Source organism: Barbus barbus, assembly GCF_936440315.1.
Source record: "Barbus barbus genome assembly, chromosome: 18".
Classification (NCBI taxonomy): domain Eukaryota; kingdom Metazoa; phylum Chordata; class Actinopteri; order Cypriniformes; family Cyprinidae; genus Barbus; species Barbus barbus.
In genome coordinates, this window is record NC_136746.1 from 10,036,464 (window position 1) to 10,050,203 (window position 13,740).

The 13,740-nt window shown below is 37.1% G+C and overlaps 1 protein-coding gene across 4 annotated transcripts in view; it reads left to right on the forward strand.

Annotated features, from left to right (window-relative positions):
- LOC306884548 (calcium-activated potassium channel subunit alpha-1a-like) overlaps positions 1 to 13,740 on the forward strand; it is a gene marked incomplete at its 3' end in the record, with an annotated part of 203,388 nt that overhangs the window by 185,076 nt on the left and 4,572 nt on the right. For 2 of the 4 annotated variants that reach the window (XM_079440502.1, XM_079440501.1), the window contains exons 23-27: positions 1,794 to 1,907; positions 6,972 to 7,102; positions 9,045 to 9,239; positions 10,578 to 10,696; positions 11,861 to 12,076. In XM_079440502.1, coding sequence (XP_079296628.1) covers positions 1,794 to 1,907; positions 6,972 to 7,102; positions 9,045 to 9,239; positions 10,578 to 10,696; positions 11,861 to 12,076 — 775 coding nt within the window. Of the gene's footprint in view, positions 1 to 1,793; positions 1,908 to 6,971; positions 7,103 to 9,044; positions 9,240 to 10,577; positions 10,697 to 11,860; positions 12,081 to 13,186; positions 13,216 to 13,740 lie in introns of those variants that run through there. The other 2 variants (XM_079440503.1, XM_079440504.1) reach the window with 2 other exon arrangements.

The following is a 13,740-nucleotide window of genomic DNA, read 5'->3' on the forward strand; positions in this document are numbered from 1 at the left end:
TGTGTATGTCTGTTTGAAGGGTGTATAACTTTATGAAGTGTGATCGATGTGCAACAATAAACACAGTTGCACAAGACCAAGTGAAATGTGCTTAGGCTTGAAATAATGGCCTTAAATTAGATTTTTTTTTTTTATGTCAAATGTTAAAAGATAGTAGACAGTTTTAACACATTTCAATTATATTGGGATATTTCTGTAAAAAAAAATATCAAAATCTGTATAAACTACTGTAAACACAAACAATCTTTTTCTGCTTTTCAATTCTGGAAATGCTGTCCTGGAGATGGTCTTCAATATTGTTGCTTCATTGACAACTGTCTTTAATATCACAGTCTCAAACATAATATCTTTGTTTATGTTTTAAGTTATGCTTTAAGTTATATTAATGTCTTTTTATTAAAACAACAACAACAAAAAACGTTGTGTTGTGGTACAGAAGGTGCTTAAGTGCATTTATCAAAGAAACCCCAATTGCAAAGAGTATAGGCAAGATCTATGTTTGGATTTTTTCAGTTTAGAACTACAGTTAGTCACTGAGAAGGTTTGATGACAAATTCTTTTTGGCAGAATTTTTTTCAAACTCAACGATATTGTATGTTAATTTAGTCAGTTAATGTTTAATTATTCACTGTTGTTTTGTCTTCGTCTTGTCGAAGTCATTAAATATTTTTTTATTATGATTTTGTTAATGAAATTAACAATAGTTTCAGTCATTATTCTAATATCATGACTCAAAATACTCTGCTTAATACAGGCACAAACCAGCTGTTTATTCATAGAGATCAGAATAATGTCTTAATCTGGTTATGACAGAATATGACCAAATTCTGAATATTCTTACATGTATATTCGATATTCATGTATATTCAGAATAATCTTGCATTGAATTGTTCAGAAGATTTACAGTGTAAAATACCAATACCAAAAAAGAGTGAGAGAGAAAAAAACAACAACAACAAAAAAGTACAATCAACAGTAGCATTGCTCTTGTTTATTGGTATCCAATTGCTCTTATTTATCAGCTAATGCTAAAATGCTTTTCAGTATGCCAGATGGTCGACTCTGACTGTCACTGCATATCTGATGTCTTCACAATTCACACAACAGGAGACGGGATTATTCTCTGCACATTTAAGACTCTGTTGTATATTCTTTTGTTTAGAGCTACAGAGAGAGCTAGTCTATTGAACTTCCCCATTGAGAAGGACAACCCCTGTACAGAATCCTGCAACCCTTGAAAACTTTGTGACCTGAATATTTTCCCCGCATTATGTTTGTCACTGTAAAAACTATACGCTTGCATTTTTCTCCAGTCGATGGATGTCAAAACAGGGCCAATGCATTATGCATATAGCATTACTGATTTAAAGTGTTTACTTGTCAGCTTGAGGAAATGCAAAAGTGTCAAGTCATGTGAATTCATACTCTTGTCGCTCCTGCTTGTATTTCATGGCATTTCACATAAAAGGATTTCAGGATCCACTTCACCAGTTTTATGGTAACAAAATGAACAGCATATAAAATTTATACCTGCTAGTTGATGGAAGGCAGCAAATGCTAAATATGCCTGAGCTGACCCTTAAAAGCGGAAGATCTGTATTTCACTGTTTTGGACAATCCGCTTGTATCCTGCCACCACAAACTCTACTATATGTTCACCACATTTAGCATTATAGCAAGAAAATCTTATTTGCATGGCCTGACTGTTATGCTACTGGTTTGGTCACCATTGCAAACCTTGAATCCATTTTGGCACCATAAGCTGGGTAAAACGCTTCCTCTTTCTCTTCCAGGTTTCACACCTCCAGGGATGGACAGGTCATCTCCAGATAACAGTCCAGTGCACGGCTTAGTGCGGCAGGCATCCATCACCACGGGATCAAACATCCCGATCATAACTGAACTTGGTGAGAGGCGACTGCACTCATACTGCTTACATGTCAAAGTCAAGTGTGATTAGAATCTAAACTCCCGTATCAAGCCACGCTGATGTGTTCCTTATGAAATGTGTGTCTGTGATGTGTGTAATGGCGCACCTGAATATTTCACGGACTTGGTCAATGTCGTGTCCTCATCAGTTGTGCCTTTAATGCACTGGAAGAGACCTAGACTTGTAAGGAGAGAAAAAAAACATGTAGTAGCAAAATGGATACATTTATAAATAACAATGAGGGTGGCACTATTGCCATGGTGGGGGGACTCATGAAAGTTTTAGATCTCAGAGGGCACTAAAGCACCAGAGACCGGTCGCTCCAACTCTCCACTGACCCAATTACAGCGAGTTACACTAGAAAGGCTGCAAAAGAGAAAGGGCCTCACAGACGCTTAAAACTTCATGCAAAACACGTATGTACTTCTGTCCTCTTAACACGAGATCCAGAAGTCCTCCTCTCTGGGGGGTTGCAAAGTCCTACATCTTGGACACATGGGGCCTGATTTACTAAAGGTTTCTGGCATATTGGTAGAGGTGAAACAAATATTCAAAAAAGAAGAAAGAGCAACTTAAGAATAATCAGTATAATCTTATATGAAAGCTCTCCATATCATCTGTCATTAAAGACGTTGACTAATACTTGACATTGACTCATTTAAAAGCGAGACTTTGACTTTGAGTTGAGAGGATGTTTTCAGCCTCTTGGCAATGTCCTTCTGTAATTCAAGAAGTAAGAGCTGGATTTTCAAGCTAATAATACTCTCAAGAATTGTAGACATTATAATAGTGTAGTTAACATGAGTTGCACTGTTTATAGTGATGTGAATTGGCCGTTGCTTAAATTATGATTTCCTGTGAATATTCATTGCTGACGGGAAGCTAAATCTAAAATGTTTTTTTATGAGTATATATAAAAAAAAAACATTCACATGCCAACACTGAATAAGTAAAGGAATACATTGCACGCATAAATCAGTTATAAAATTAAATGAATTTCAATTGTTGATATACCTACTACTAGGGGTGTGCGATATGACGATTTTTGATCGTAGACGATAAAAATGTCTCCACGATCTGCTTTTGAAGAAATATCGTAGTATCGCGCTACCGCGCACATTGTCAAATACAGTTCTGGCGCCGCCGTCTCTATGTACTGTACAACACGACATACAGCAGTAGAGTTACTCAGACAGGACACTGCACTTATTCGCGATCGCAAAAGTACATTATTTGCATACAAGCCTTGCTGGTTAAATGTTTAATTCGCGCGCTGGTCTGACGTGCGCTTGTTCTGAGCGGATACACCTGAAGCACGCGCACTAAAACGCCTGTCTAACAGCGCCTGATTACTCAACTAAGTTATATTTTGCGCTAATACTGTCAAAACACACAAGGTTTACATACAGACTGAGTTGGTTATCTCTAAAATGAAAGTAAATAGTTAAGAGAGAAACGGATGCGTGCCTGTACTGTATATTAGATGCGTGCAGCTCTTAAAGGGACAGGACACTAAACATGCTGTCGACTGTCATTAAAGGGATAGTTCACCCTAAAATTGAATTTCTGTCATTATTTACTCAGTGGAAAACCAAACAGTTGCTGGTCTACATTGACTTTGATAGTAGGAAAGAAAAATCCTATGGAAGTCACTGAGGACCAGCAACTGTTTGGTTTTCCACCTTCTTCAAAATGGCATTTATAAATGTTCAGCAGAAGAAAGAAACTCATTCCGGTTTAAAACAACTTTTGAGTAAATGATGATATAAAAATACAACATTATGACAGAATTGACAGACAGATGACAGAATATTAATTTGTGGGGGAACTATTCATTTAATGTTAACAAAACAACAAAACACAAAGAGAAAAATCACTCACTATTCTTGACTGAAAAACTTTAATACAGTTGCTTTAGGAATCAGTCTATCTAGTGTTTTATTTTTATATTTGTTCATTCAATTTCATTGAATGCTCTGCTAAATACACCTATTGTACCTGGAAATAAAGCACTGTTTGTTTTATTTGTATATTATGTGTATTTGTAATGTGTATCTTTGTTCTTATTTTTTAATAAGAAAAATAAAATAATGACAAAGATTTTTTATCTTCACCCACTTTGGCCTAAATATCTGCCATGCATCTTTGTCTTTCTAGTTTGGCTGTAATGCTCAGACAACTTGTAAAACCAAAATAGTAAAACTAACAAAGAATCGGGATAAAAATCGTGAATCGTGATATTTCTATAAAAAATCGTGATATGATATTTTTCCCATATCGCCCACCCCTACCTACTACCGTTCAGAATTGTGGGGGCAGTTTTTTTAAATGATGTATACATTTAGAATTTATAAGTGACTGTACAATATTTTCCATAGTTACATAGGAATTTTAATTAAATTGTTCTTTTGGAATGATCGATACTTAAAAAAATCGCATAACTGTTTTCAGCATCAATAATAATAAAATAAAATATTTCTCAAGCACTAAAATTAATATATTAAAATATTTTCTGAAAGATTATGTGACACTGAAAACTTGTGTAATGGCTGCTGAAAATTCAGATTTGCATCATAAAAAAAAAGACATTTTAAAATATATTAAAATAGAAAACAGTTGTTTTGATGAATTCAGCATTGGTGAACATAAGAGACTGCATCCCTGACCCCAAACTTTTGAACTGTAGTGTATATATTTATATTATGTATATATCAAAATTGTGGTCATTTCTAAGTAAATATTGTGTAAAATGTACACAGTTTTGTCACCATTACATTTTTTTTATATAAATACACCATCAGCCATTTAAAAAACCCCACATGGGTCGATCACTCTTCAGCTGCAACTGTTTTCATTGCTGCATCACCTGAAGTCTTGGCTTTTCTCCAATCATTTTCTTTTCTTTTTTTCATCCATTTCTTTTTCATATTCTTGTCACACAGCATACTGTCATCTGTTCAGTGGATCAAACTATACTAAGTTTTTGCTATAACTCAACTCAGAAGTTCTTTGTGCAGATTGAAAAATGTTTTGCCTAAAGGTAGCGTAAAATGCAACCCAACATAATTTACCGCTACTTTTTGAAACAACAACTTTATCAGCAGATTCTCCACACGAGCGAATCATTGACTGTAAACGGAGCGCTTGGTAAATCAGGCCTGCAGTTTTAGTGTTGGAAAATGTGCGATTACACCAGAAACATGTTGAAAAACATGTTGAGAGCGATTAATTTTCTCTTCTAAATGGTTCATAGTAATCTTTCCCCTATTTGCAGTGTAGTTAGATACCTAAGCCTGCACGACATCCCCGTTATCATGAACAAACACGGCCGAACTGTACCATGGAGTTCTCACAGAAGCGCTTCATCCTGACACTGTACCTTTAGATTTCTAATCCCACTCTTGACATGATACTCTCGTTTATGCTTTCTCTTTCTCTGGCTTTGAACTTGTTTCAATAACTGTCTCCCCTCAACACTGTTTTATCATCATTAGCTAAGCCTGGCAAACTACTGCCTTTGGTTTCATTCAGTCAGGAAAAAAACAGTGGAACCAACATACAAATGATAACAGAACTGGGTAAGCTGCGCCTTTGTCCTCTGCTACTCTGATGCACTGCCTCCTTCATCGGCTTGTCTTGATTTCTCTCGCTGCAGCTGAGGCCTGCTCCCATGGCATCACTTTGAACACATTTTTATCCTTAGTTCTGGTTGAAATTGACTCTTGTTTTTGGCCTTTTTTTAAGGATTTTTTTTCTTTCTTTCTCAGAGCATCACTAGGCCTTTGATCATGCGAGTCTGTCCTTGTGGCTGTTTCCATAGCATCTCCCTGCAGTTCAGTTCTCTGGCCCAGGCTCCTTTTCATCAGCGGCCTGTCTGAAAGACTGACAATTCTCTTCCTTAGCTCACAGGAAGTCTGGGAAGAAATCAAATTAGAAAAAAAAAAAAAAACAGATCAAACCTTGCTTTAAGCTGTTTATTTTTATTTATTTATTTTGGTGCTGGCCCTAATCTCTGAAGCATAGATTTTGAAAGGGGGTGAAACAAAGATTGTGTGAGGCTGTGTTCAAACCGAGCGGGATTTCAGGGCATTGTCTCTATACATTGGCCGCTGAGACCATACACAATAGCCTCAAAGCAATCTGACTGCTGCTGCTGTCCAGCACCAATGTTTAAAAGCGGGTTCTTTTATATAAGTGGACCTACATTTTTACATTTTTCTGATAAAAGAGTGCTCTGTAACTTGAAGTGATTTGCAATTGTCAAAAAAAGTCAAGTAATAGTTTACCCAAAAATAAAAATTCTGTCATCATTCATAGATCTTTGTGTTGTTCCAGATATGTGGAACTATCTTTCTTTGGTACAACACAAAAAGAGAAATTTCAAAGAATTATACTAGTCACTCTTCTCCATGCAATTATGATGAATGGGGATTGAGGCTTTCAAGTTTAAAAAAGGGATCCAAAAGCTTAATAAAAGTAGGTCATAATACTTGTATACAATATCCCACATCTTTTGAAGTCATACAATAGCTGTATGAGAAACAAACAAAGAAAAATGTAAGTCTTCATTTACTGATGAGCTTCCCCTTTAGTGATCTGTTAACTGCTGTGACTGAATTATCGAGTCAGTAATCTGGATCAGTCCAATTTATAAACAAACTATCCAAATCAGTTTTGTGAAGTGATTCATTGAAAACATCTGGCTCCAAAGAACGAACCATTTACACATCAGACATCACAACTTCTCTCAGAAACAGAAATTGTTGTGTAAACTATCCCTTCCAAGTTATTCAGATTCAAGTTAGATCCACCATTTTTGGTTTCTGCATTGTGCAGATATCACTATTTCAACCTGTATTAATCTCCAGAATGCATGCCCACTGAAGTGCATGCAGTTTTTTTTGCTCATTGTTTATTTGATTTCATTAACCTGTTTTTTGCTGGTTGGTGAGCCACTCCACTTCACCCTTTGAAGGCCATTGATTGACTCTTGTGCACAGTTGTTTTGCCTGGTTGTAAACCGTCTCTCTCTGTGCTGCAGTGAATGACTCCAACGTTCAATTTTTGGACCAAGACGACGACGACGACCCAGATACAGAGCTGTATCTGACCCAGCCTTTTGCCTGCGGTACCGCGTTTGCCATCAGCGTGTTGGACTCCCTGATGAGTGCGGTGAGTTAGTGGTTAAACAGCTGCCACGCTGACACCTATTTACTGATTTAAATTCCTTTTAAACAGATTAGCATACATAAATCCGTTAAAGAAATTATCCCTGCAGAATAAGTCGATTCAGATCCTTTCATTGTGTGAAGGATTCTTCATATTATCTACTAGACTTCAGATGATCTTTCCGTTCGTATTCAAAAGCAGCCAGTGATTTGGTGAACAAAGCAACCTGTCAAAAGGTGCACAGTCATTTCTCTCCCATCATGGCATGTCATATAGAATTACATGAAGGCATGTCTCACTGCTAATCCTCTGAAATAATGTATAGGAAAGAGACATCCTCCGGCTGTGCAGTGCTTTAGATGTAGGGCTCAGGCGTTACCAGTAGGCAGAGGTTGGTAAATGAAATGCCACATTGATCAGACAGCACTGTCAGCGGCAGTGACATCAAAAGGAAAGTTGCTGCCAAGAAATCCTCATATAATGTGTCATGAAATGAACTTTCAAGAGTCTTATTAGATCTTTTAACAAGGTAAGTGCTCAAGTTTGCTTTAATGGCATGCCTTGACACGCAAAGGTGGGCTGCTATGGGGTCCAAATGCTCTAATCTCCTAACAATGTCATCTTGGGTAGATTAGGAAAGATACCTTTTTCCCCGTTCTCTCTTCTTCTTTTCTTCACCCTCATCACCTACGACCGCTGCTATCCCCTTATCCATATTACGGCTTAATTCCAGTACCTTTCACTTTGAGTGAAGCTAGAACAAAGCAGCCTCCAAGTGCATTTCACTGTGGACAAAGGTGAAGCCTGCCAATAGACAGCACTCATCCATCATTCGGCTGAATGCTGCTGTCAGGGGCCCGGAGAGGTGTCACTCTAGCGCAAGCTCACGGCGACACAGCCCTCTGGTGCTCACACAAACGACCTTGTGATCTTAGTGGAATCTTTTATTTTTATACGTTAATCATTTGACAACTTTATCATCAGTGACACTGAAGAACATTTGATGGACAAGATACAGCGAGGTCCACAAGTCAGAAACCACTTTAAAAGTCAAGGATGCAGAATCTGATTGAAACTTGATATTAAGATAAAATTTTAGGATTTAAAATACACTACTGTTAGAAAGTCTGGGGTCAGCGACATTTTAAGGAAATTAATACTTTTATTCAACATAGGCATATTAAATTGATCAAATGTGACAGTAAATACATTTGTAATGTTACAAAAGATTCCGATTTCAAAAATAAATACTGTTCTTTCTATTCAATAAAGAATCCTGGGTCAGAAAAAATTATCAAAGTTTCCACAAAACAATATTACACAAATGTTTTCAACATGGATAATAATAAGGAACGTTTCTTGAGCAGCAAATCAGCTGTTTAGAATGATTTCTGAAAGATTATGTGACACTGAATACTTGATGCTAAAAATACAGCTTTGTCATCACAGGAATAAATTCCATTTCATAATTAAAATTGTGACACTGACCATGTTAACAAATGCAGGATAACATATAAACATATTATCATTTAAGCAAACATATTCAACTATTAATCTAAACTGTTAAAAAATGCAAAAACTTTCACGAGTGGTCCCCACTGTACAAGATAAATGTCCCCGACTTGTGTTATGAGATCTATTCTTCTTTGTATGTAATCTACAATTAGCTACAATAATGATAATTAAAATGTCCTCGTGTGCAAAACGCTCCCCTGTTAAGCGTGGCTGGTGTTACCAAAATGAATGTGCGTGGGGAGGAGACGACGACAACAACAACAACAGCTGGCGTAATTGCATTCCCGTGTCTCTTCCCTTCCCAGGGAGTGAAATGAGAAGAGACAGATCAGGGTCTAGATAACTGCTCGGGACAGCTCCAAAATACTGACTGTCTTGAGTTGTGACTCTAATGGCGCTCACGTCCAGATCCTCTCCTTTATCTTGGCAGACATACTTCAATGATAATATCCTCACCCTGATCCGGACGCTGGTCACGGGAGGCGCCACTCCGGAGCTGGAGGGCCTGCTGGCTGAGGAGAACGCGCTGAGAGGTGGCTACAGCACGCCGCAGACGCTGGCTAACAGGGACAGGTGTCGGGTCGCCCAGCTGGCCCTCTACGATGGGCCCTTCGCAGACTTGGGGGTAAGTGGACGGTTAAGAGGAGCTGACACGTTTTGGCACTTTCCCCAACAGGGCTCGTTCCCTGTCCGATGCCTCCCCTGCCTGCTAATGTAAAGTGAACGAGCTGAACACGCAAAGTCTGTGGGTAAAAAAAATAACGCTGCCTTAAATCTTTCAAGGTATTTCTGTATCCAGTGCTGAGTAGATTACGTTACATGAAGTAAATTGTAGTTAGTAACATTATCTGGATTACACATCAGGTAATGCAGTCTGACTATTACATTACTAACATGAAAACATGAAATTACATGGCCAAAGTATTCCAGGTTTTAAATATTTTTGTCCAGACTTCCAATATCAATAATTAGTTTTACGTCAATATGATGTGAACTGTATATGATTAAGTCAAAGTATTTCACAGCTATGCATCGCCAGTATTTAGTAACTTCCATAAATAAGAGAGAGGTTAATTTTTAAGAGAGGAAAATTTAAAAGAAAAAAAAAAATTACTGGGGTAAAGCAATAAATTATGCATAATGTACTGTCATTGTGTTAAAGGGGTCCTATTATCCTCTTTCACAAAGTCTTGATTTTGTTTTGGGGGTGTACTAGAACATGCTCTCATGCTTGGTGGTTCGAAAATCGCATTATTTTTCGAAAATCGCAGTTTTCCTGGTAACGCTGTACACAAAGCAGAGCTCTAAACGCTGCTTTATCAGACATTACATGTGAGATTAAATGAAAGTGACATCCAAAATGTTCTGAAGACAGTCGGTTTCCTTCAGAAATACAGTGATATTAAAAACACCCGCACCGGGTTTCGCTTTTGAAACGTGCAGTGCTCATCCAAGCGTTCTCCCCACCCGCCAACCAATCCAATTTCAGTAGGCGGGATTTATTTTTGTGATATCACAAATACAGGAAAACAACTTGTTAGTCCAAACGAGCCGTTCGTTGTAGTTCTTGAAAATGAGATTTTCTAAAAACAAAATATCTCCCTTTGGAGTGGACTTTTTTTTGTTTTGGAGATTTGTAAATTTATAGATATTTTTATGCCCAAACATACACACTACACACTGACAAATTCAAAAAGTGAAAAAGCATAATAGGACCCCTTTAATAAAATGTAATATAATCTAATTAAAAGTACTTTAATTTTTGCAATCTGATTACGTAAACCAGATTACATGTACTCAGTTACTATCCAGCACTAAGTAATGTCACATGCTTCATTATAGAAGTGTAGACATTACACTAGGATACAGATGCAATGGATGAGTCTGTCATGCCTAAATAAGCATAAGCTTATTTGAATGTTATGAATGAACAATTAAAGCACTATTGTGTGTTCTTTTTCAGGATGGTGGTTGCTACGGAGACTTATTTTGTAAAGCATTAAAAACATACAACATGCTGTGCTTTGGAATCTATAGATTGCGAGATGCACATTTAGGTACAACAAGCCCATGCACAAAAAGGTGAGCTGTCCATTTTACCTATTCATTTCTTTATCAGTAGGGTTGTAGCTCTTTATTTCACTAGTCTTATAATCCAGCTTCACTACTGGGAAATAACAATAAAACCCACATTATTATAAACCCATTTCTAACACTTAGTGAGGTGTGCGGTCCCTACCTAGGCAACATACTATAGAAGCGTACCTTTTTTGTAAATAAATTAAATTTTAAATAAATTATTATTCAAAAGTACGATTTAAAAAGGTACGGTTTTTTTTTTCAAGGAAATTAATACTTGTCTATCACTTTTGATACATTTCAATACATTTATCATGTTTATTTCAAATAAATGCTTTCTTTTCATCAAAGAATCCTGAAAAAAGGACCAGTTTCCACTCAAATATTTTTCAACATTGATAATATATAATTAATTAATATAATATTTATATTATAAATGCTATTTGTTTTGAGCATCAAATCAGCATATTAGAATAATTTCTGAAGGGCCATGTGACACTGAAGACTGGAGAGGCTACTGAAAATTCAGCTTTGCATAACAGGAATACATTCTTACAAAATATTCAAATATAATTTTTTAATCCTAATTTCATTCCACACACGTTTTGCGTTGTTTTTGATCAAATAAATGCAGCCCTTATGAAGAGACTTATTTTAAAAGCATTAAATGTAGTGTGCCTCATTTTAGACACTGCCATGTGTCCTTCATGGATAAAGCTATCCCATAATTCATTTTGCAAGCTCTGAATATTTTTATCCAGAATGTTAGAATGAGGGGAAACTTTTTTAAATATGGTTTAATCAGTAGTAAAAAGTTATTTTCTATTTTTTATCTTTTTCATTAAGTGCACTATGTATTTTGTGCTTAGTATAATTCAGCTGTAAGCTTATCCACATGCTAACATTTGACTATTGGAATCAACTGTACGAATCCTGATCCTCTCATGAAGCACACAAGGGACTATATGGCACATCTGAATGATCATTAACAGTGTTAGGAGTCAATGGCTATGAGGAAACTTTCAGATCAGTCATGAGCTTTCTCCCATCCCAGCTTGTGTGGTTAAACTATAAGTGGTGCAGGTGAAATCTTAAAAACAAGTTAAATGCTTTATTTCCTCTTAGATGAGATCCTTGAACATGCGTGTCATTTTTCCATGTGCGCAGATATGTCATCACAAACCCGCCTTATGAGTTTGAGCTGGTGCCCACAGACCTGATCTTCTGTCTGATGCAGTTTGACCACAATGCGGGCCAGTCCCGAGTGAGCCTGTCCCGCTCCTCTCATTCATCCAGCAAGAAGAGCTCGTCTGTTCACTCCATCCCCGCCACGAACCGGCAGAACTGCAGCAGCAAAGCACGTGAAGCCCGTGACAAACAGAAGTAAATTGGCCTTCATTTCTCTCTTTAACCCAGCAGAGTGAGTGTGTGTGTGCGCGCGTTTGTTCACTTCTGTGGTTTTAGCTCACTTCGTACAGAAAGGATGCTCTGTGTGTGTTTGTACTCAGCGTTCCATGTTCTGTTTGTGAGTTTGCTTCATTGTTATGTGCATGTGGCCTTTGCCTTGACCACACACACAACTCTATGACCATTTGATCATTGCCTCATCGCCAGTGCACCGTAACCAGGACCATGTCTGCATATCGCTGCTGCATTTGTATAAACACAATCAACCTGTAAACTAGAGGTCTGCATTTCAAAAGTCTGCACCAGTTTAGATTTAAAGCACCGGACTAAATTTAGGTGTATGAATGACTGACACTATGAAATTTGCAGGTCCCATGCAGACCTCTAGAACTGTTTAGTTAATATTTATTAAGCTTAATAAGCTCCAGAAATGGAGGCACATTTTTCCATCAGCATTTGTTGTATAGGTAATATAGTCATTTTTGGTCTTTAATCCACATAGGAGAGTGAGGAAAAAGCATTAATTAATTTCTTGCCTTCCTGTTTGTCCAATCATTATGTCATGTCTGTATGTGTGAGAATTGCAAATTGCATCATCAGTCTGTGTAAGTGGCTTATTTTTTAGTTATGCTCTAGTGATTTTTTTTATGTTCCAGGTAGGGTTTAGAGACATTATCATAGCATAAATGGTTTCACACCATCCCTACATGCCTTGCAGGTGCAGAAACCCCTATGGTGTGCATAGAAATTTTGGATCATTTAAGTGTGGATCTTTTAAAAGTTCCTAAAAGTTAATTCAACGTTTAGAGATCGTAAGCAACCCCCCCCCCCCCCCCCTTTAGAAGATAGGTTATATTAGTTAGCGTGATCTATTTTTCTAGATTTGAGAAGCACATTGTGTCCTTTCCAAGAGTTTTACAATACTCATTTTTTTAAATTGGATAAAATTAAGTTTCATAAGAATCATTTCCCATTAGTGTAAAATAAATATTAACCTAAAAATTTAGGGATATGTCAGTTCTGTTTGAGACCTGTTACTTGCCTTAAACGCTGTAAAACTTACATAGACCACTTTTTTTTCTAAAGTGCAACAAGGATGAATAGAATGGGCCCAGGTATGCAAGTTAATGATTCTGCATGATACAGCACCTGTTGTGGGATTTTTAATCATAACTTTGTCCTTTGTGGCGCACTGTTATGAGAGGGGATTTTGATTTTAATTTTCAAGGATCTCTCTCTACTTTTCACCTTTGCTTTCTAACTGAAAGCAAATGGCTGCTGCTACTGCCTAACTCTTGTCATGCTCAGGACCATCCCAGCATTGCATGCGGTTGACTGTCATCCTCTCTCTACCTCCGTCCATCTGATAGGCTCCAGTGATCTCTCTTTCAGTAGTCCCCCTCAACTTGAGTTCCTCTTGTTCATGTACCTTTCATTAGGTTTTCTTTCTTTCTTTCTCTAAGACAAACTGCATTGTGTGAGAGGTCAGTGTGTCTGCACATTGTTCCTACATGTAGATGATCAATTTATTTCACTTAACGTCATTCAATTCAAATAAGGTATTTGTACGTCGTTCAATCAAATTCTATAACATTATCTGAAATGTAATAAAATTGCATATTTACTACGTTATTTAAATA